The sequence below is a fragment of the Cibotium barometz genome, unplaced genomic scaffold (genome assembly GCF_041138505.1).
Source record: "Cibotium barometz isolate CiBa-2024 unplaced genomic scaffold, ASM4113850v1 ctg203, whole genome shotgun sequence".
NCBI classification, from domain to species: Eukaryota; Viridiplantae; Streptophyta; class Polypodiopsida; order Cyatheales; family Cibotiaceae; genus Cibotium; species Cibotium barometz.
The window spans coordinates 632,256-657,259 of NW_028229432.1; the positions used below are offsets into that span (position 1 = coordinate 632,256).

The 25,004-nt window shown below is 40.7% G+C and overlaps 1 protein-coding gene across 1 annotated transcript; it reads right to left on the reverse strand.

Moving 5' to 3' along the window:
• Positions 1-235: 235 nt before the first annotated feature.
• LOC147602633 (uncharacterized) lies at positions 236-646 on the reverse strand. Its single transcript, XM_086797793.1, has 2 exons — positions 416-646; positions 236-345 (listed from the first exon to the last, which is right to left on the reverse strand). The coding sequence occupies exons 1-2, from the start codon at positions 636-638 to the stop codon at positions 236-238; spliced, it is 333 nt and encodes a 110-aa protein (XP_086653919.1). The 5' UTR covers positions 639-646.
• Between the last annotated feature and the right edge of the window lie 24,358 nt (positions 647-25,004).

Below are 25,004 nucleotides of genomic sequence, written 5' to 3' on the forward strand. Positions count from 1 at the left end.
GCAGATGCACTCTGCATCTCTCTCTCAACCCATAGCTTGTCCTCATTGTCCAAATGTGCCATGAGAGTTGTTAGGTCGGACTCTCCCAATCTTCTTAGTTGAAATAGGCGATCACCAAATGTGGTTGGCACAAATGCATAATCATGCGTCCTACAAAACAAAGAAGAAATATGTTAATATTCTTGAGTACAAACAACTTACTTGACATAGAAGGAGACTCTGATGACAAATTAACTTACTTGTTCAACCTGGACAATGAAAACAAAAGCTCACCCACATCCCTCCGCTCGAACACATAAAATTTACAGAGAACACAACAATGCATGGACAAATCCCCTTGAAACCCTGTAATAAAACACAAAATTAGGAAGGACAAAGAAGCATAAGAAACTATAACATCCCAATGAGAACTCACCTGTAGAAATGCAGTCCATCCAAGCATTGTGTCGATTATTACCATCAAGAATATGCACCATTTTTCGGCTCAAGTACGGACCCCACTCGGGGTCAAGTGCAAGAGTTTCCTCAAATTGTTGATTCACAGTCCTCCAATGCTCATCCCAAGATTCCTCCCTCTCTTGTGTCAATGGTGTCTCCTCCCCTTCCAAGTCCATAATTGATACTGTGAAAGCTCCCATGCTCTCAATGTACCCACCTAGTTTTTTGAAGCTTCGAGTAAGAGATTTATCTGTTGAGAGAGAAACCTTTCGGATTGCCTCCGTCTGGATCATCCTACAGAGAGGAACACGTGGAGGTGGAGACCTAAATTTGACTCCTATCCTATCTAAAAAGGCTTGTGGAGTAGATGTCTCTAGAATCTTCCCAAAAATATCAACCTTATTTTTTTCTGCTTGCTTCCTTCAGTTTGGGTTGTGACAACTGTTTCTTCTTGATCCTCTAGTGGATGTGTGTTCTCTTCCCCCTCTATCTCTCTCCCAGTATCCTCAGTATTCTCACCTTCATCCTCATTATCACCACCTTGAGTATTCTCACCCTCATTTTGATCACCTTTATTTTTCTCAATTGACCCCACTACATTTTGTCCATCCTCCTCATTTCTTTCATCACTATGTAGATGCTGCCTATCCATATCCACCTCCAGGTTAGTGTCATCTATGATATGTACCGCATGCTCTGTAGTAGTAGGGTTTGAGGAGGCGGCTTGCTCCAAAGTGCTAGAAAAATCAGCTTGCCTCCTTGTGTGTCTCGATGAGCTCTCACCTGGGCCAACCTGCACACTCTTTTTCCGCTTAGCAAGAGGTAACTCATCCATTTTTGCACAACAAGAACCTTTCAAGCAAGATGCTCTAGTGAAATGACTCGAACTCATTTGAAAACCAGATAGCCATGCAAAAATACAAGAACAAATCTTCAAATAGTATTGTACTCGTATTGTATAATTAATTGATTATTTTAACAGCAAATTCAGTAATACGACACAAACTTAAAGAAAAGGTGGCACATTCACTAAAGAGATTAAATTCGGTACTGCAACACAATCATCAAACAAAGGTGGCACATTCACTATCCAACAAAATGGCCAACTCATTATAACGAACAGAATATCTTTGAGATTATCATATGGAGTGCTTTGGCCCAAATTCCAAGGCATTCAAAGCCGTATTGAATATTTTAAAAAAATCTCCATTGGAAAATATTTACGGAGCCCTTTTCAGGTGTTCAATTCAAGGCATTCAAATTTATTGGAAAATATATAAAGATTCGGTAGCCCAAATCTGAAGGCATTCAATATTGAGTACTAATAAACTTTAGAAGTGATATTTCGCAATCCAACACTTTTTTAAGGACAAACTTTTTTCTTTTTGTGCTATTGTTCTTTAGATGCACATGTTTGCTGGTCTCCTCTCTCGACTGTGTGAGCCGTTTCTCAACCAAGAAGACATCAAATGTGAGTTTTTTGAGCTTCTTGTATACACAAAGTCTGCATAATATAGACAGTAGTAAGAGAGACAGTCTATGCAATGTGTTTGAGACAGCACCATATAGATAGCATGTTCTTACACTACTCTCTCCAAATTTCTGCCGCCGCCGGGGGGATCCAAGGGGGGCCGGCATACAATGGGAGCACATGTTTATGACCACATGTAAGTTACAGGCGGTAGAGAGCATTGCTTAATTTGTGTCTTTAATATAACTCTGTTTCCATTTGTGGCATGCAGGATTGGTGAGCTATTGACAATAGCAACTTGTGAATTTAGAGAAGAGGATGAGGATGCTCAAGTCATGTTTTGGGAAAATATGAATTTGGTAATGGTGGAGCACACAGGGAAGGTAGCAAATTTTTTTGGGTTTATGGCGGATGAGGCTGGCGCTAACTGGAATGCAGTGAGACGTGTCTTCAACGACGGAAAGGAGATGATTGAAAGGGAAAGGTCATGTTTATGGCATTGGGAAGACAACCTTCGTGTCCACACGCAGAGGTACATCTATAGCCCACATCAAGAAAAGCACAGGGAGATGTGTGAGAAGTGGAGGACTGCCCCAAACAAAGAAAGTGCCCTTCTGCAATTTCGCAGGATACGAGCATGGTGGGCAACTGGCAAGGCAGCTGATAGAAACATCCCTAAGCTTCTTAGCTGGTTGAGTTGGTGGCACTATAGGGTTAGTCGATGGGGTCATTTCATTTTAAAGGTAATGTTTGTAAGAGATTATTCATTGTATTATTGTGTGCCTCCTACTTATGTGCACTGCATTGTTTTTAATCAATTTCTACCACTCTCTTGTAGGATGGAGAGCCTATTGTCAATGCTCTTGTCCCAAGGACAAATATGTCAGAGACGAAGCATGCAAGCTGGTTGGCAGGGGAGGGGTATAGGCAAAAGATTAGTCTTTATGATGCTTGTGTGACAGATCTAATCAATGCTTACTTCCAATGTGCCAGACAACTGGCTTTCTTGGAAGGAAAATACACAGGTTGTGGGCCTACATTGGAGCTTTTGGTTGAGAGAGCTCTTTCTCGACAGAAAGCAAGTCCATCCCCAATAGCTACCTCACGAGCAGTGGATGATGCAGTGGCGGGGACCCCTATGTTTTCAAATAGGGTAAAATTCAAGGGTGAGAATAAAACTATTCGAGCCAAAAGGCCACTACACGACTCGACAGAAGAAAACTTTGGCAACTCTAGCCATAGGCCTGAGTTTAACTATGTGACAAGAGAGAGGTTAGAGCCTGCAATAGAGGTCGATGAGCAATGCAAAGTTTTAGAGAGCCTTGAAAGTGATGTGCATGATACAAAGTGGGCCTTGCGGAGGATACCAACAGTGAATCGAGTTGAGTGCAACCACTGGGCATCAGGGAAAAAGTGTAGCTCAAGGTTGCGAGGGGGTGATGTCAGTCCTTGTTTTTGGAGTGATTGTCAACTATCCTCCTGGAAAAAGGAGAAGTATTGCTATTTTCGTAATACAGATGTTAGGCACACTTGGAAAATTACAAAGACAATATTACATCCACCAGAGGATGTCCCTTGTGTTTGGCCCATTGCTAAAGGTACCAAGTTACAAGTGAAAGAAGCCTGCAAGCTTATTAGAGCAGGATATGACATTGGTATTCCTCTTGAGTTTTTTCTAGAAAAGGAGCTTGCAAAAGGCACTAGCGAGACAAACAAGGAGGTGAAACAATTTCCATATCGACGAGGAATTTCAAAGGCTGCATTTGGTCAAATCACTGCAGCCTTAGATATGCATGCAGAAGTTGTAGGCAGCCATATACATATAGAAGGGGTAAAGGAAACATTTAGTATTAATCCATTGACCAATGGGAGCCAAGACACATCTCTGATAGAGGTCACTATTCAGAAGAATCCAATGTGTTCATGTGTGGAGTTCACAGATAGAGTGGCCAAGAAAAGACCATATCTTGCATGCAAGCACATATACTTTGTGTTCTTAATGATTCTTGGACAGGATGTGAACAACAATATGCATATTCATCAAGTTTGTATTTCTGAGAGAATTGTAAAAGACATGCTAACTAAGTCTATTAGAAGTCATCCTCAACAGCTTTAGGAACCTGCAACCCACTTTAGTTGAAATATGTATGGGGGTCATGTCATACCAGCTGAACCGTAGTACTTGTTTTGGAAATGTTTTGGTTATTTTATAAATTTTCCTGTCTATTGTCTTTTGTTTGCTAATGGCTCTCCAACATTGTGAATACTATAGATTCAATATCTTTTTAGCGAGCCAAGCAATATGGGTTTAATAGTGATTTTTTGTATCTGCACCATTGGTTCGAAAAAAAAATTATTGCAATGGTCATTTTAGAACATTTCATGTCTTCTTTGTTTGATTGCTACAGAATTGCACTGTGGTTCCACTCTTCTCTTTAACATTTCATGCTCGCTTAACATCATACCATGCCCCTACTTGCTCACTTTCACAAGAACATGAGCTCTACTCATTGCTTTGTGCTCGCTGCTCTTGGCTCGCTTTTTGACCACCCCCATGCGTGAGTAGGGTGGAAAGTGGGAGGATGGAATGCCCTGACGGCACCATCCTACGGATGGGTGGACCCGATTAGTCGGGTAGCTTTCACAGATTAAGTGAAAGCCCTACGTTAGATAGTTAGGTTCTTGGGCAACTCTATTCTAGAAGACTAGGCTAGCGGCTGTGCCTTGCATAAGATGAGGAAAAAAGCGTTGTCTCTAGAAATCAAGTCTAGTAGTTGCCCAATTTTTGATCAATTGCCCTATGGGTGATTTGATGTTTAGAAAATCACGCTCCCCCTGCAGGATAGAGGTAGGTCATACCTATGAATCGTATCCTTGAATCTCTACAGGGTCAAGGTGTCGATGAATAGGAAATTTTTCCCAAGATAAGACTTAGCGGACTATCTTAAGTGTTTCTCCCATTTTTAAAGGGAGGAACCTTACATCATCTTGCATACTCTAGAAGGCCATTTATTGTTTGTCCCCCATCATCTCCTCATGTTATTTTTTTAAACATGTTGTGGAAATGGTGAGACAGTCAATGAAATAGAGGAGGGGAGAGGGAGACAAGGAGGAGGGGGGAAGGGGGAGAGAGAGAGAGACAAGAGACAACCACCATACAAGAGATGGTAGGGGGGGAGAGAGAGAGAGAGAGAGAGAGAGAGGAGAGAATGAGATGAGAGAAGAGACAAGAGATAAGAGACACAAGGGAACGAGAGAGAGAGATGGTAGGGGAGAAAGAGAGAGAGAGAGAGAGAGAGAGAGAGAGAGAGGAGAATGAGACAAGAGAGAAGAGACACAAGGGAACAAGAGAGAGAGAGAGAGATGGTAGGGGAGAAAGAGAGAGAGAAAGAATAGAGAGTGAGACAAGAGAGAAGAGATACAAAGAATAGAGAGTGAGACAAGAGAGAAGAGATACAAAGAATACGAGATATAGAGATTGAAAAGATGCAGGGGGAAGAGAGCTTGAGCTCTTGCAAGCACACACACACTCACAAAACCCTAATAGAGAACACACAAGGTGAGAGGCTGAAAATCTTCTTCTTCTTCACTCAACACTCAACACACCATATACAAGATAAGAGTACACATAATATGAAAGGTACTCAACCAATACATACACGGGTTCTCTATAGTGTGAACCCAACTAAATGAGCTGGCGCTATAACTATGCCAGTCTTTAGAATGGCTGTCACATAGCCTGTCATCCCACTAGCCGCATATCACCCAAGATCTCACCAACCATGCCAGTGGTGTAAGTGTGGGGTCTATCCCCCAGGCGGGTCATCATTGTCCACCGCCTCACTAGATGAGCTCGATATCTTAGCGGAGCTTCTCTGTACCCAATGCTTTGGTGAAGATGTCAGCCACCTGATCCTCTGTGTTGACATAAACAAGGTCAAGGTCTCCTGCCAAGACCTCTCTGACGAAATGGTAGTGAACCTCTATGTGCTTTGTACGAGCATGAAAGACTAGGTTCCTGGCCAACTGTATACTTCTAATGTTGTCACAGAAAATGACAACTTGTATATCCACACTGATAGACCCAAATCTACAAGTAGCTTTCTCAACTGTATACTTCTAATGTTGTCACAGAAAATGACAACTTGTATATCCACACTGATAGACCCAAATCTACAAGTAGCTTTCTCAACCAAGCTACCTCACATGCTGCCATAGCAGCTCCTCTGTACTCACAGCCTCTGTACTGGTGGATAGAGCAACTGTAGGCTACTTCTTGCTGCTCCAAGTCACAGTAGCACTCCCCAAAGAAAACATGAAGCCACTGGTAGATCTTCTATCTGAGATACTACCAGCCCAATCAGCATTTGTGTACCCATGTACACATATCTCTGTCCCAGTCTCATAGAATAGTCCACAATGCAAAGTAGACCTCACATACCTCAGTATGCGTCTCAATGCATCCAAATGCGGTTTTTGTGGAACCTGCATAAATTGACTCACTAACCCAACAGCATAGCTCAAATCTGGCCTGGTAATCATCATATCAAGCTTCCTACTATGTGCCTATACATAGTAGGATCCTCCAAAATCTTTGCTGAATCTGCACTCAACTTGCCATTCTGATCCAATGGCACTGAGATAGGCTTACAGCCTGTCATACCATACTTGGACAACATGTCCAAGCCATACTGTCTCTGCAGTAATCTAATACCATGTAGTGACCTAATCACCTCAATGCCCAAGAAGTATCTGAGCTCCCCCAGATCCTTTATCTCAAACTTCTGTCTAAGCAAGATCTTTACATCAAAGATCTCTGTATCATGGTCCCCCGTAATGAACAAGTCATCTACATAGATGACAACAAGCACAACCTCTCTATCACCATGTCTCACATACAATGAGAAATTTGCATTGGCTACATGAAAGCCAATAGTGACAAGATATTTAGAAATCTTGTCAGACCATGCTCTTGGTGCTTGCTTTAAGCCATACAAGGCTTTCTTCAACCTACAAACATGCTCGGGGTGACTCACATCCTCATAACCAGGTGGCTGCAACAACATATACACCTCTTCTTGCAAATCCCCATGCAAGAATGCATTCTTTACATCCATCTGATGTAAAGACCATTGCTTTGACGCAGCCATTGCTATCACAACTCTCACTGTTGCCATCTTGGCAACTGGGTTAAAAGTTTCCTCATAATCAATGCCATATGTCTGCGCATATCCTTTGGCTACCAATCTAGCCTTGTACATGTTTATGCTTCCATCACTGTTATGTTTAACTTTGTACACCCACTTGCATCCAATGGCTTTCTTTCCTTCAGGCAGTTGCACTAAATCCCAAGTCTCATTTCCATATAGTGCATCCATCTCCTCATCCATAGCTTTCTCCCAACACACATTTCCAACAGCCTCATCAATGCATGTGGGCTCTATAACCTGCACAACCTTTGCCATATATGCATAGTGATTTGCCACATAACCATCATATGTAAATCTCTACACAGGGTTCTTCACTCTCCCAGATCTTTGCAACTTTTCATTCATGGCTTCCATAGCCTTCTTTACACCAGGTGTTCTCATAGTTGGGATCCCAAGCTCCTCATCAAGGCTCATATCTGAGCCACTAGACTCTCCATCAACATGAGAATGCCCTATAGAAATGTCAGGCATACCAAGGGGCTCAACCACTTTCTCTTTTCCTTTACATGATGTACTAATCACATTTGTAGGACTGGTATTATGATGCAGCCTGCCACTCCATGGTCTATCAACAGATCCACTAGATGAGGACTCTCCTGGTCCACTCAAAGACTGTGATTGCTGACCTACATTCTGTGCAACCACACTTCCACTCACATCAACCCCAATAGCTTCTTTTTCAGCAGCATACCAGCTGCTCATCTCATCAAAGACAACATCCTTGCTTACCCTCAACTCACATGTAGCAGGGTTATAACACCTGTATCCCTTTTGCTCAAGGGAATATCCAATAAACACACATTTTTCAGCTTTCGGATCCAGCTTAGTTCTCAGCTCATCTGGCACATGCACATATGCAATGCATCCAAAGACTTTCAGATAAGACAAATCTGGTTTTCTGCCAGTAAACCTCTCCTCTGGAGTTACATCATGTATGGCTACAGTTGGAGTCCTGTTCATAATGTATACTACTGTAGAAACAGCCTCAGCCCAATAGCTATGTGGCATATTCTTCTCTTCCATCAATGTTTGTTCAATCTCAGCAATGTGCTTGTTTTTTCGCTTAGCAACTCCATTTTGCTGCGGAGTGTATCTGCATGTAAACTGTCTCCGAATACCATTCTTCTTCAAAAATTCAGAGAACTCATTGGAGAAGTACTCTCCCCCTCCATCTGACCTTAGGCACTTTACATATTTTCCTGTTTGCTTTTCAACCAAAACTCTGAAATTCTGAAAGTGAGTGAACACCTCACGCTTCTCCTTCATGAAATATACCCACACTTTCCTTGTGCGGTCATCAATGAAAGTCACATAATACTTGCAGCCTCCCATAGACATGGTCTTCGTAGGACCCCATACATCTGAATGCACAACATCTAGTGCATTTCTACTCACATATCTGTTACGTGGAAATACATGCTTTGTTTGTTTTCCAAATTGGCATGCTTCACATATTCTCTGCATACCTTCCACTTTAAACTTTGGCAGCCCTGTCACAATTCCTTTAGTCTGCATAGACTTCATTCGCTGCACATTCACATGTCCAATTCTTTTATGCCAAATGTCTGTGTCTACAACAATTCCTGAACCATTTGCAAACATCGCAGCACTCATTTCAGGCATGTCTACATTCAATGTAAACATTCTGCCCACTCTATTGCCTTTTGCAACCAACCTGTACTTGTCTTTAAAGTCTTCAACATAACAACTATTAGGGTTAAACCGAACCTGCAAACCTTGCTCAATCATCTGGCCAACTGAAACCAGATTCTTTGTTATGTTCGGAACGTGAAGTACATCTGTAAGGTACTTCACTTTGCCATCCTGCATAGACAATGGCACATCTCCAACATGGGCAATTGGATGAGCAGTGTCATCCCCTGTTTCCACAAAACCTGGCCTTTCAAGGTTTTTCATCTCCTTGAACCACTCCCCATGACTTGTCATGTGGTTCGAAGCACCTGAATCCACATACCATACATCATCTTTTTGTGCTGCTTCAACATTTTCAGACATGGCATTCACGACATGCTGCATAACAAACAACCTTTCATTATCCTCATTGAAGGTTTTTCATCTCCTTGAACCACTCCCCATGACTTGTCATGTGGTTCGAAGCACCTGAATCCCCATACCATAGATCATCTTTTTGTGCTGCTTCAACATTTTCAGACATGGCATTCACGACATGCTGCATAACAAACAACCTTTCATTATCCTCATTGTTTCTGCTTGAGGATGCATAGTTGTTCTGCTGCACTTTTCCATTTTGCATGTCAGCCTGCTTCTTATAACATTCTGCCTGCACATGTCTAGGCTTACCACAATAATAGCATTCACGTGCATCATTATACTACCTTTGCCAATTTCCACGGCCTCTTTGACTCCCCCTGCCTCTGAATTTGCCTCTTCCACTTGCATGTTGTTATTGTTGTTGTTGTGTATTCTGGGACTGTTGTTGTTGCTGCTGTTGGCCATAATTCTGACTACCTATTCGGCCATCTCCTTGACCGCGTCCACGGCCTCCTCTACCTCGTCCTCTTCCTGAACTTGTGTAGAAGGCCTGTTGCTCTGAACTGTTTTTGTTTTGTGAAGACTGTTGGTCTTCACCCAAGCTCTTCTCTTCTATAATCAGCATAGACACCAAATCTGTAAAGTTGGGAATGTTTTCCCGAGTCTGAATAGACGTCTTGAATGCCTTGTATTGTGGCCCGAGTCCACGTAGACAGACTTTCACTTTATCATCATCATCTACTGACACACCAATAGATGCAAGGGATTCCACAATACCCTTTATCTTCAATGCATAGTCATTCACAGACATGCTCTTTTTCTCCACAGTATGAAGTTCGTTCTTCAACTGTATCTTGCGTGCCTTGGTATTTGTTTTATAGAGTTTAACCAAGGTGTCCCATGCCTCCTTGGGGGACTTGGCATCCTGAATGTGCCCAATCATGGTGTCATGTATACTAATGGAGAGCCAATACATAACTTTCCTGGCTCCTTGGTTCCAGTCTTTAAACTCTTTCACATCTGTAGAGCAGTCGGATTTGGTATCTCCGGTGCCTCTTCATGCTCACCTTCTATGTAGTCCCAATAGCCCTTTCCCATCAAGAAATTCGTCAACCTGAACCTCCAAGCATGGAAGTTATTCTTATCAAGCTTCTCAGCTACAATTTGGGTTATCCCATCATTTGACATCTTGGTAAACACACAATTTTACTAGAAACAGCACTCTGGTTTGTCCTGCACAAACTGCTGTATTTTTTGCAGAAGCGGTACTGCAGCGGTACTGTAATGATACTGTAGTACTCTGGTTTGTCCTGCATAAACTGCTGTATTTTTTGCAGCAGTGGTATTGTAGTACTCTCAAATGTCACAACCAATGACTTCAATGTGCATACATACACCCAATGGCAACTGTTAACCTCTTTGCAGCACCCACAGTGTCTGCACAGTCAATCTGTCTTCCTGCATTTCTTAAAACAGAGTTCTACAGAGAATCGATGACTTACCCGCAGTGCTCGAAATCACTTGCGTTCTGAAAAATGGAGGTCCAGACGCGCCCGAAATGCTTTTTTGGCCCAGAAAATGATGTCCAATAGGACAACATAGTTGCCCTATAGCTTTACTCCCGCGAAGAAAGCTCCTCAATCAGAGATCGTTTGCTGGTGCCTCCCGTAGAGCTCCCGACAAGGGTGTAGTCACCAACACAAATTGTGAGATCCCTATCCCCACCACGCAATGGATTCGGGGTACTAGCAGCGGAAGTAGCACTTCTTGTGCATGGGCAGGGTCCCACACTCAGGGCCTCGTCCACGGATATCCGGACAAGAGACTAATCCGTCGGTTTTTCTAAAACCGAACCCGGAAAAACTTCGCTTACTCGAAAAGCACGGCGATTCCACCAGGATAACTTTTTACTCTAACGTAGTCAAGATCATTACTGATCACGCTGATCCGACTGCACCTATAAAGATACTCGGTCGGATCAAGGAAGAAACTTGCACTTGGATCATTGGGATCAACGCTTTTTTCCCCATCAAGAGGCACAGCCGTTGATTCCTATCCATAGAACAATTACTATCCGGGATTTACTTTATCTATCGTAATAACAGAAATTGAGTCTCGATTTATGGATCCATCAGTCCAGCCTAACCCCATCCAGTCCCATGGGTTAGCCAACCGCCCAACCACTGTAGTGATGGGATCCAATTAAGAATTTGGTTAGGTTTTGTTCCGGGTACCAAGGAAAAGAGTTCCAAGGCCCCCTAGCCGAAAGTTCACACAAACATAAAACTAGTCACACCACTTACACACCCAATATGAAATTGCCTTTTTCTTAGCATCAGCTAACTTTAAAACAATCCTTTAATGAAACCATTATGTCACTGATGACAATCCTCAAAGTCTCTGGTTGAATCCTTATTTCCAGCCATTCATTCATCGGTATACTTATGGCATCATTGTCAACCAGAACGCTCACCACCTATTCACTCAGGGGCCTTTTCCATAGTTCCTAGCTCATAGTAACCGGCAATATATTCATATAATAGAATGGAATCTCTGTGGAAGATCAGCAAGATCAACCCACAGATCCATATAAAAGAGCCATGGACTCATCCGTTGAGGACCAGCAAGGTCAATCAACCAGATCCATGCCCGGTTTCAGAAAACAATTCTTATTCTTTATTCCAATATCTTCCACGACGCACGTGTGGGTATCTTCGACGACCCAGAGCCCGAGCACCGTATGGTCAGCACCCTCTAGGATCCTTCGTAGGTGACCTAGCGCTTCACTCATAGGCCGCTTCTTTGGTCCCTCATCCACCACCGTACACCGGAAGCTCACCATTTAAATCGAACCGAGGCTGGTCAAGACCTCGACCGACCTTGCTACGCAAGACGTCCTCCATTGACTCTCCGTCAGGCAGTTGCAACTTTATCAATTAGGTCTCCATGACCTTAATCCATAAGACGGTGAAAATGCTTCCCCAGCATTCTTGACATAAAACAGTCATTTACAAACAGTCACAAAATACAGTTTCTATATCGAACTCGTCTTTTCATATTATACCTCCTTAATCCACATTACTTATTCCACATTCCATTCATATGTACTCATTCTCATCCATTTACTCATATCGACGACACATTATTTCCCATACCCCTTCACATTCATTATTCTTTATACTCATCCGTGCATACATTCATTTTCACATCCTTATTCATACATCCACCTCTACATACATACATCCATACATACACATCCACATTCACATCCATACATACACATCCACATTCACATCCATACATCCACATCCACATTCATACATCCACATCTACATGCATACATGCATACATTCACATCCACATTCACATCCATACATCCACATCCACATCCACATTCACATCCATACATCCACATCCACATCTACATGCATACATCCATACATACACATCCACATTCACATCCATACATCCACATTCACATCCACATTCACATCCATACATCCACATCCACATTCATACATCCACATCTACATGCATACATCCATACATACTCATCCACATTCATACATCCACATCTACATGCACATTCATACATCCTTATTCCTATATCCACATCTACAAGCATACATCCATACATACTCATCCACATTTATACATCCTCATTCCTATATCCACATCTATATGCACATTCACATCCATACATCCACATCCACATTCATACATCCACATCTACATGCATACATCCATACATGCACATCCACATTCACATCCATACATCCACATCCACATCCACATTCACATCCATACATCCACATCCACATTCATACATCCACATCTACATGCATACATCCATACATACTCATCCATTTTCATACATCCACATCTACATGCACATTCATACATACACATCCACATTCACATCCATACATCCACATCCACATCCACATTCACATCCATATATCCACATTCACATTCATACATCCACATCTACATGCATACATCCATACATTCACATCCACATTCACATCCACATCCACATCTACATGCATACATCCATACATACACATCCACATTCACATCCATACATCCCCATGCATACATCCACATCCACCTTCTCATTCACATCCATACATCTACATCTACATGCATACATCCACATCCACATTCTCATTCAAATATCCACATATGCCTTCACATCTATTCTTTTACATTACATCCATTCTCGCCCTATCACAACCCATATACATCTTATCCCATCACATACACTTCTTACCTCATCCCATACACATCTTATCACATCCTAACTCATCTCATATGCATCTTATCATTTCCCATATCTATTTATAGAATACAAGAGAATTCTTATATATTTGATATAAGATTTCTTTACGCATCTATTTATGCATAAATTCCGTTTAAGGAGACTAACATTTTCGAATAAAAATCAATCTTTTATGCATCTTCCTATGCATAAATTCATTTTAAATGAGAATGACACTTTGAATTAAAATTCAATCTTTTATGCATCTTCCTATGCATAAATTCAATTTAGATGAGAAAGATACTTTTGAATTAAAAATCAATCTTTTATGCATCTTCCTATGCATAAATTTAATTTAGTAGGAATTACACTTTTAGAATAAAATAATCATCTTTTATGCATACCTCTATGCATGAAATTCAATTACGCTAAAAGTAACACTTTTATAAAATAATCATGTTTTATGCATACCTCTATGCATGAAATTCAATTATGCTAAAAGTAACACTTTTATAATAAGATAATCATGTTTTATGCATACCTCTATGCATGAAATTCAATTATGCTAAAAGTAACACTTTTATAATAAGATAATCATGTTTTATGCATACCTCTATGCATGAAATTCAATTATGCTAAAAGTAACACTTTTATAATAAGATAATCATGTTTTATGCATACCTCTATGCATGAAATTCAATTATGCTAAAAGTAACACTTTTATAATAAGATAATCATGTTTTATGCATACCTCTATGCATGAAATTCAATTATGCTAAAAGTAACACTTTTATAATAAGATAATCATTTTTTATGCATACCTCTATGCATGAAATTCAATTATGCTAAAAATAACACTTTTATAATAAAATAATCATCTTTTATGCATACCTCTGCATGAAATTCAATTATGCTAAAAATAACACTTTTATAATAAGATAATCATTTTTTTATGCATACATCTATGCATGAAATTCAATTATGCTAAAAGTAACACTTTTGTAATAAAATAATCATTATAAAAACTTGACATTAAACAATTAACCATTCACCTAGGATAGAGAATGGTTGGTTTTGTTAGAGGGGAATGCTTTTTTGTAATGAAGCATAACATTTTTAGAGAAGACATAAAGCATGAAAACCATTTAAAGCCATAAAACCATAAAATAAGTGAAAAGAAGAATTACCAACTTACTAATGACTTTGAAAGCTTTCCTTTGGCTTGATGGTTTGAGGGTTCAACTCTTGTTTGAACAAGAGTGGCCAACCAATCTGTGGAACAGGGAAATGTCAAGAACTAATGAATTATTAATTAAATTCATAGTTCTTGGCTTGGGTGGAGTAGAGTAACAATGCATTAAACACTATATGTTTTAACAAAGGGGAGGCTTCTATTTATAGGAAAAATTGAGCTCCTAACCAAAAAAACTGATTCTAGAATTTTCCAAATCAGCTTGGTCAATTTTTGACCATTTTTTTGGTCAGTTAAGCTAACTTTTTGGAACTAGACTTGAATTAGGAGAGAGGAGAGATAAAATATCACATTATTTATGAGTTTAAAACTCATTCAAGCATGTGAAATATGCACCTCCTTTAATGGACTCCCCTTCCTTACATATGTGTCAAAATGGAATCATTATACCCAAAATATCTCATATTTTTAATATTGCTCATAGTTTCTTACTAATAAACCTTGTACATATTCAACTCTTCATCTTATGTGAGCATTGAAGGGACTCCCCTTCCTTACACATGTGTCAAAATGGAATCATTATACCCAAAATATCTCATATTTTTAATATTGCTCATAGTTTCTTACTAATAAACCCTGTACATAGTCAACTCTTCATCTTATGTGAGCATTTACTCATTTTTGGGTATCTTCTTTTACAAAATTGGATTTATCTCCTCCACACACATGGATTGATCTTATTGGCCCATAGGAACCTTAATTGGACCATAATCCAAAAATTTCTGAAAATCTAGACCCTTAGGCTAAGGTCCTTTATACCCATTTCCAATTAATTCCAATTGCACATCGGAAAGTTCTTTTTGAATTTCTGTTTCACGGGAACTTATTTTAATAAGATGAGATATTTTTCTATCCAAAAATATTCAAAATCTGAATATTCTCTCTCTAGAATATTTTCTCTCTCTACGTCAAAACAGGTAGAGACGAGATCTCTTATAATTCTGAAGAGGGAATTGATTACAGGGGGAAGATGCTGGACATTTTGAGAGGCTGGGGAGGAATCTTACATTCTCTCCCACTTGAAAAACGCGAGATGTCCTCATCTCGCAAACTGGGGTAATTTTGCAAGATGCATGAATATAAGACTAAGAGAAAATTTAATTAAGATTAACCACCAAGAAAAGTCTCAAAGAGAGCAAGACTCAAGACAAGAACAAAGATTTCAACTTTATTCACTCTTGGAACATATACAGCAAGATAGAAGAACTTTTTACAATTCCATAAGCCCGTCCATCATATGGTCACAAAAGCAGCAATCACAAGCTGCACACGTATAAGGTAACTCATCTATGGGAACAATTCGGCTGGATATTGCAGCACCTACCTCAGTGGTATGAGGTGATCTAACAAAAGGACCTCTAAGAGGCAAGCCGAAAACGGGATAAAGGCATATCTTTTGGTGAGGTGATCTAACAAAAGGACCTCTAAGAGGCAAGCCGAAAACGGGATAAAGGCATATCTTCTGGTGAGGAAGAAAGCACGCTAGTAAGAAGACCCGCTCAGAAAATCCACCATGCCTTGATCTCATCACACAGTAGTATCGGGGACCCAAACCCAAAGCTTCAATAACCATGGCCAAGCGGACATTGTTACGAAAGTGCTGCCGACCCCACGGTGTTACCCTAGTTATGTCTCGATAGGTCCGCCATTTGGTCTGAGCTACAGAAGTTCCCAAGTGAGGGAAAAGTGAGCGCTCATATAGTTCTATAAAATCCTTCTTCACAGACTCGCTTGCGTCTTGAAGGTGAGAAATCATCATGGATAAAACTGAGTCTTGCTGCCAAGCCATAAGAGAGATTAAGAAGAAAGGAGATCGATGGAAGTAAGATTACTGCGAGTGACAAGTAAGAGTTACGACTTATATAAAAGAAGGAACTAGCGTAACCTAGAAGCCAATGAGGTATCTTGTCACTGAAGTTTTATCGTCTTTCCATGATTTGGGTTTGGCACATATTTCTATAGAGGGCTTACATGAGATACATTATGAACTTTGAGATGAGGAGGTAAAAGAAGCTCGTAGGCTTAGTCACCTACTTTCTATGAAATCAAATTTGACATGGCAGGAGTTGGGCACTCTTTTAACTGATGACCAAAACCTTGGCATCCAAAACACCGGTTCTCACTTCTGAACTCATCATTCTGAATCCTTAAAACAGGTGGGTTCCCGAGAAAGTATTCTAGGGAAAGGGTCTTCCTTTCAAAACAGAATCTTTCTTTTATTTTAGAGAGGGAAAAATTACAAGATCAGAACGGGAGGTTCTTACTCTTGTATACCTCGAAGGCTGGGGGAAGAATCTTACATTCTATCCCACTTAAAAAAAAGCGAGATGTCCTCATCTCGCAAAGTAGAGGACAACTCTTTTTCTTAAGATGCAATTTATTCTGGGTTCCTTATATTCTGGTCAACCCAATAGAAAACTGGGATAAATATCCCTTATATAGAACTCATCATTAAATAATAATTCATTCAGATCATAACATTCATATCTTTAACACGATAATGGTCCATTAGACTGAAAAATTTCTTTCTGAACATTCCTCCACGGGAATTTCAGTCAAGCAAGTTCTCAAATTGTCATCCCTTAACTTGATCTAACGAGTCAAGTGTTAACAGCAGCAATTTGACAGCACAATCCACTAATCTCATAGTGATTTGCTGAAATCATTATCATCATTCTAGATATGAATATCATCACAGGGACTTGTCCCATTCATCCATATTGAGGTTTCGCTCAGGTTATTACATTTCAACAAATTTTTCAGGATCATCATTTTTCAATCCAAATCCAAACCAACCATGCCAGTAGTGTAAGTGTGGGGCCTATCCCCCAGGCGGGTCATCAATGTCCACCGCCTCACTAGATGAGCTTGATATCTCAACAGAGATGGTAGTAGAGAGATATGAGGGTGGGAGATGGTAGTAAAGAGATATGAGGGTGGTAGTAGAGAGATGAGGGTGGGAGATGGTAGTAGAGAGATATGAGGGTGGGAGAGCAAAAGGGAAAGAGATGGTAGGAGAGAGATGAAGAGAGAGAAAAAAGAGTGAAGAGAGAGAAAAAAGAGTGAAGAGAGAGAGAGAAGCAACAGCGAGATGTGAGATGGTTGGAGAGAGAGAGGAGAGGGAGAGAAGAGAATGTGTTAGAGGAGAGAGAGGGAAGATATGGAGAGATGTGAGATGTTTGGAGAGAGAGAGGAGAGGGAGAGAAGAGAGTGTGCTCAAAGAGAGAGAGAAAGAAATAGTAGGAGGGGGAGAGAGAGATGCTAATAGATAAAGAGAGAAGAGAGTGTGCTTAAAGAGAGAGGGAAAGAAATAGTAGGAGGGGGAGAGAGAGATGCTAATAGATAAAGAGAGAAAGGGAGGAGAAAGGTTGGAGGGGAAGAGCTCGATTGGGTTAGGAGATGGTGGTGGGGAGAGTTAGAGAGAGAGCGCTCAAAGTAGAGAGAGAGGGTAGCCAAGAAAAGCTTCCTTCACTAAGCTCACTCAGTGATATCCTTCGACGACAAAATGAAAGAGCAAGAACATAACTCTTTTCTCATGGTGGCTCAGTTGTTTTGGGAACCTCATGTGTACAACCCTCTTGGCTAACAAACACCTTGCGTGAACAACACATATAGCAAAAGAAAAGTAAATGGTACAAATGCTTGTAGGGAAGTGAAATCAAGTCCATTATTGTAGGGAAGGCAAATGGTAGAAATTCTTTTGCGAAAGTGAAATCAAGTCCATGTACTTAGCAAGAAGACCAATAACACATCTAGAGCACACTTCCACCTCTCCACATCTCTCCATATCTTCCCTCTCTCTCCTCTAACACACTCTCTTCTCTCCCTCTCCTCTCTCTCTCCAACCATCTCACATCTTGTTGTTGCTTCTCTCTCTCTCTTCACTCTGTTTTCTCTCTCTTCGTTTGTCTCCTACCATCTCTTTCCCTTTCGCTCTCCCACCCTCATATCTCTCTACTACCATCTCTATATCTCATATTCTTTGTATCTCTTCTCTCTTGTCTCACTCTCTATTCTTTCTCTCCCTCTTTCTCCCCTACCATATCTCTCTCTTGTTCCCTTTTGTCTCTTCTCTCTTGTCTCACTCTCCTCTCTCTCTCTCTCTCTCTCGTTCCCTTGTGCCTCCTCTCCTCTCCTCTCTCTCTCTCTCCCCCTACCATCTCTTGTATGGTGGTTGTCTCTTGTCTCTCTCTCTCTCTCTCCCCCTTTTCCTTCTCTCTCCCCCCTTTTCCTTCTCTCTCCCCCCTTCCCCCCTCCTCCTTGTCTCCCTCTCCCCTCCTCTATTTCATTAGTAGTCTATGACTGTCTCACCATTTCCAACTCAATTTCACTCTTCCTCCCTCCTCCTTGTCTTTCTCACCCTTAACCCTCTCCCCTCCTTTATTTCATTAGTATTCTATCACCGTCTTGCCCTTTCCAACTCATTTTCACTCTTCCTCCCTCCTCCTTGTCTCCCTCACCCTTAACCCTCCTCTATTTCATTAGTAGTCTATCACTATCTCACCCTTTCCAGCTCATTTTCACTCTTCCTTCTTATCAATATTGTTATCTTTGGATTGAAGCTATGATATTATAAGGGAGATGGCATCCTCTCTCGCTTCATGTTCCCTCTTTCTTGTCCATGTTTCTATCTCTTTCATCTCTCTTGCATTTTATATTTTCTCTCACTTGTCCTTTTGTTCATGTGAGGCTACAAATTTACCATTCATTTATTAACACAGTACACATCTTCATTTTACCTCTAAATATCCTTTGAGTCTACAAAATTAACACTACCATATTCATCTACACAATACACAAAATGTCAATACTTTAGTAGTTTATATGACGTGTTGAGCACAAACATTGTTTAAACTATCAATCATATTTTATTTTAAGTCCCAACATGCATCTCTCCCTCCCTCCTGCTCTTTATTTGTATGTAAAATGAGATCATGACATAATCATAAAAAATTGTTAGAAACAATCACTTGAATATTTGTAAACAAATATTTTCATTGCACTACAATTACATCTTTATCAGCACACCCTCCATAACATCTTCCTTGGGATCAATACAAACAATGTTCATGCTGCCTAATTTTCAAGCTACCATAGCACATTTTACATAAAGCGATACAATGACTTGCCCTTCTTTTGCATGTTACTTCAAGAGAGAATATCCCAAAAGACATATCCACGACGCTGACATTCACGCAAAGAAAATATTTCTCTAAATTCCACATAATATGTAACACCCATAATTTGGAGTACTTATATGTTTATGCCATACCTACTAGTGTACCTACTAGTGCAAGGATCAATGTTATAATGAGGTGAAAAAGTTGTACATGGTTTATTCCAACTATGCTCATGAAGGTAGCAATGAAAAGGGTATGTGTCTACACAAGAGTAATAGAAGATTTATTGTAATAGAAAGTGTTGTTTAATGGAAACCTTTTATGAGTTACAAGCACCTTTATGGCTAGTGTTGCTCTGTTGATGAATGAGCTGTATGAGCTGCCATTCCATTTGTATTTCCATTTATAGTATTTAATCGAAGAGATATTACTCCAATCGATAGGCGTTGATTTAGATCCATCATTGTATTCCTATAAAATAGTCTTGCGGGATATGCATTGGGCAATGTTTTAGCAGTTGTATAATCAACCATTATCTTAATGCAATATGGTGTTTCACTCTTTATGTGTTTTGCTTTGAAGTTCTTTCAATCTGTAATGATATCTCTGGTAGTTAAATTAAAAACATTAAGTGTTTACCTAGCAACACTTTTGATGATCCTACAGTTCATGGTATCTATGGTGGTTTGGTGTTCTTCGCCTTGCTGCTGATGGTGTTGGGAGTTTTTTAGTAACTTTTTTTTAATGTCAAAAGAAGTAGTGGTGATGGTGTTTGTTGGTTTTCCATAGAAGGTATGCTCAGGGATTTGAGTTTTCAAAGTATGTGAAGGGAGAGGTCTCTATACATATAGTATCTTGTATTAAAAAAATCTTAAGTGTTTGTTTGCTGGTATGTATGTGATAGCTCAAGAGGATGATGATAAATGCTGCATGCGCCCCTTGGTCTTGATGATGTTGACATAGCATGGAGGTCACTAGTAATAAGGAGATTACTATCCTAATACTACTTTAAAATTTCGGCTCCAAAGTGCCAATCTTTTCTGTTGATCTATCGATAGATGAGCTGGCATCTCCCTAGAAACTAGAAAATGTAGCATCTCATCATACCATGTCTAGGGAATCTGCACACCTGTATCTTCCACCTCTGACTGGACTACAAACAAGTGTGCATCCAAAAATTCATCTTCCACCCCTACTAGCAATTCTCCATTATCCAATTTGGACAAATAATCGGCTATAACATGCTGACTACCTGGTCGATGCACCACAGTATACTCAACTTCCTATAACAACAGCACCCATTGTGCTAATCTACCCACCATCAGATTCTGCTGTTTCACCAGGTACAATAATGCAGAATGATCCACATGAAAAATGCATGGACGCCCCAACAAATAATGCCAAAATTTCTTCATATAAAAAATCATCCCAAGACACTCCCGTTATGTCATTGAATAATTCTTTTCAGCATTGGAGCGACTGGCATAAAACACAGGCCAGAACCTCCCATCCCCATTCTTTTGCATCAAAACATTGCCTATTTGGTATTCGAGGCATCCACAAAAACATGAAATTCATGCTCCAAATCTGGGGGCATCAACAACACCGAAGCCTTTGACAATAATAACCACAATCTGTGATATGCTATATCGCAATCAGGGGTCCACTGGATTGAAACTTTGGAATATGGGTCATCAGATTTAGCAGTACTACAATATGGGCCAATAACTGGAGACATCTTCCATGCCACCTGATTTGCCCCCTAAATTGACTTACTTCCCCTGGGTTGCGTGGTGCACGCGCCTGCATAATAGTTGCCACCTTATTGGGATCCATCGCAATGCTATCCTTAGAGATGATATGGCCTAGTAGCATGCCACTTTTTACCGCTAACACACTCTTCAACGGGTTGAGGCTCAACCTAGCCTCCCGACATTTCAGCAAACATAATCACAAATGCATCAAATGCTTACAGAATTCACTGAAAACACTGAAGTCATCCAAGAATACCCGTATAAACTCTAGTAAAGTAATCTCTAAAAATTTGCTGCATGTCCCGCCTGCTGAAAGGTGGATGGAGCATTCCAAAGTCCAAACCACATAATGATACACATGAACACTCCCCAATTTGTAATAAATGCAGTTTTAGCCTGATCCTTCGGTGCCATCCACACTTGGTTATACCCACTGAACCCATCCAAGAAAGAGTAAATGTCGTGGCCGGCTACATCATCCAAGATACTATCAATATATGGCAAGGGAAAGGGATCCGGAATAGTGGTCACATTCAGCTTGCGGTAATCCACACAAATCCGCAATTTATTATTCTTCTTGGGTACTATAATAATTGGGGATATCCATTCTACTTTATCCACCGGAGCAATGAATCCCACTTGCAGCAGCAGCAATCTATCCAATTCTTCCTTAACCTATTTGGCCACATGCGGATTCATTTTGTATCTCTGTTGCACCTAACAGGTACCGCATCAAGCTTTAAATTGATCTTATGCTGGTAAAACTTTGTTTCCAAACCCTTCATATCCGAGTAATCCCATGCAAACGCATCCTTGAATTCCCGCAACAGGTGAATCAAATCTTCCTACTGAAACTCCACCAGAAGAGCAGCACTAATCTTCACAAGTTTGTCTTTTGACGGCTCACCCAAATTTACTGTCTGCAATTCCTATTCCTTGGCCCTCATCACACTGTTTGCATCTATTTCTCAAAATTTCTTTCTTGCAGCAGTATCTCCTTTATGTCCAACTCGGCCAATTCATCAAGTAAATTTCTGATTATCTCTGCCTTATGCTTCACTTGGCGGCTTCCTTTGCAGATTGATACCCCTATCGTATTTCTTCAATATCATTAATTGCCAGAAACTCCGCTTCCTCATCATCATCCAATCCTTCTACCATATTGACGGTTTTTGCAATGATTGGTCTGGCAGTAGGTGGCAACGGGCACCGCTCTTCTAGAGTTACTTTAACTTTCTTCTTCCCCGTGCAGAGTGTCAGCACATTTATTTTCCAATTATGCTTAACTTTCACCTGTCAGAGCCAAGGCTATCCCAGCAAAAAATTAAAATTAGCCTACGCTCGTTCCATATCCAGAACCACTAAAGACAACTAGAACTGTATTCTAGCCAATTCCACCACCATATCCCATAGAATTCCTAGAGGATGCACCCATTCTTTGATCTGCCATTCAAACTAGAAAAGGTGCGGCCTCCCATTGCATTAAGTCATACTTCTGACGATAAGTAGCGGTGGTAATAATATTGACTCCATACCCACCATCTAGCAGCACTTGATTAATCAGATGACCTCTATATTATATTGTAGTTACCGGAATACAAGTATCTGATAGTGGTACTGCATCCACCGGGCCTTCCATCATCTGCTACATTGCATGGCTTGTAGGTTCTTCCACATGTTGTTTCCTTTGGTTAATAATATGATCTCTGAATGTGGGTACCAGTTCCAACAGCTACCCGAGCGGTATAGTGATAGGATATTGCCATAAAGATGGAATTTTTGGGAGTCGAAGGTGGGCTCGGTACCTTGAGAGTCTCACTACTCAATTGGCCATGTTGGCTAATGTTTTCCAGCATATCCCTTCCCGATATGGTATTATGGCCACTGGTATTGTTTTCTTTGATGTCCCCGGATAGGATCCACACTACGCCCCACTTTAAAATAGACTGGCGGGCTGGTTGGCAACACAAGTGGACAATTCATGTCGTACCACCTCTTGCTGTGGCCAATCGATAGGATCCTTGTCCACTATATCTTGTGCCTTCACCTTGGCACCGGATCTAGTTACAATATGGAGTGTCAAGGGGTTTCATCTAACGTGAGACCAACTGCACCATACTGACCCCCTCGGCGCCTTTCCAGCCAACTTTGATTGCTTTCCTACCTTCTAGGCATCATATGTTGCTGCCTCCAAACATTCTGACTGCTAATGGCCCTCCTCCAGGCAAAACAGACAAGTTTTAATGCACGACGTGGCACCGTGACCTCGGCCTCTGCCACCACCTCTTTCGCCCTTGAATGAGCTACCCTAGAATTCCTACTGCGTCTAGGAAAAAGATACCGCTGGTTCAGATGATTCTGTACCCTGCTAGCCGCCTCTATCGGCCTTCCATGCTTGACCAATATAATGGGGTAATCTTCCGTATTATGGGTAGAAGATTTACAAATCTCACACCAGCGGTGATTCAAAGCATATTCATGCGCGGGGTGACCCGGATTCATGCAGGTAATGCACCAAATACCCTTATCCATTTTCTTTCCAGTCTCACTTTGACTCGGGGGGCTTTGCGAGTGCTCCACATGGTGCTCATGTTTATGGTCTTTCCCCTTCTTTAACACTTTCTTCGACTTCTGGGCTTCCTCATCCTCTGAGTCCTCACTGTGGATGATATTCTGGAGATTTTATGTGTATTTCAAGCCATTAAACGTAGCCCCATGAAAAGGGATCATTATCCCTTACCTTTGTTGGATGATATTCTGGATTTTATTGCAGGGTTTGAGAGGTATAGCGTATGTGATGGCTTCTCAAGTTACTTTCAGCTCTCCATAGCTCCTGAAGATCAGAGAAAAACCACTTTTGTTACACCATGGGGTTGTTTTTGTTATTCTGATCTTCCTTTTTGGTTCTCCAATGGTTGTGATAAGTATCAAAGGTGGGTTAATTGGGCACTTTCTCCCTTCCTTGGGAAGTTTGTTAAAGATTTTATTGATGACTTTTGCCTTTATAGCTCTAGGTTAGAGCATTGTTCAAAATTGGAGAACGATGAATGTGGGGGTCAATTAAACCCAAAGAAGTGTCATCTTCCTCAACCTAGAGTGAAGATTTTGGGTCATATGGTCTTTGAGAATGGGATTGAAGGTGATCCAGATAAAGTGAAGGCTTTGATACTTCTACCATTAGGGAATTTTGGACGTCATTTCCAAGGCCTTGTAAGAAATTCACTCTTACTTTCTCTCTCTAGAAAAAATGTTCAAAAGATACCCTCATTAAATGTGTACTTGACAAGAAACTATCGCAAGTTACAAAAAATGGATCTGACACGGTATTGAAATATGTGCACTAGCTACACGACCCTCTCAACATTTTGGGTTTGCAAAAGGCACTCATGTCATCATAAGGTGCCTTTTCCCAAAATATGATGCTACTCTCCTAATAGTCTACACCTACTGGTAGTTTTGGTGTAGAATTTGGTGCTTTAAAGAAT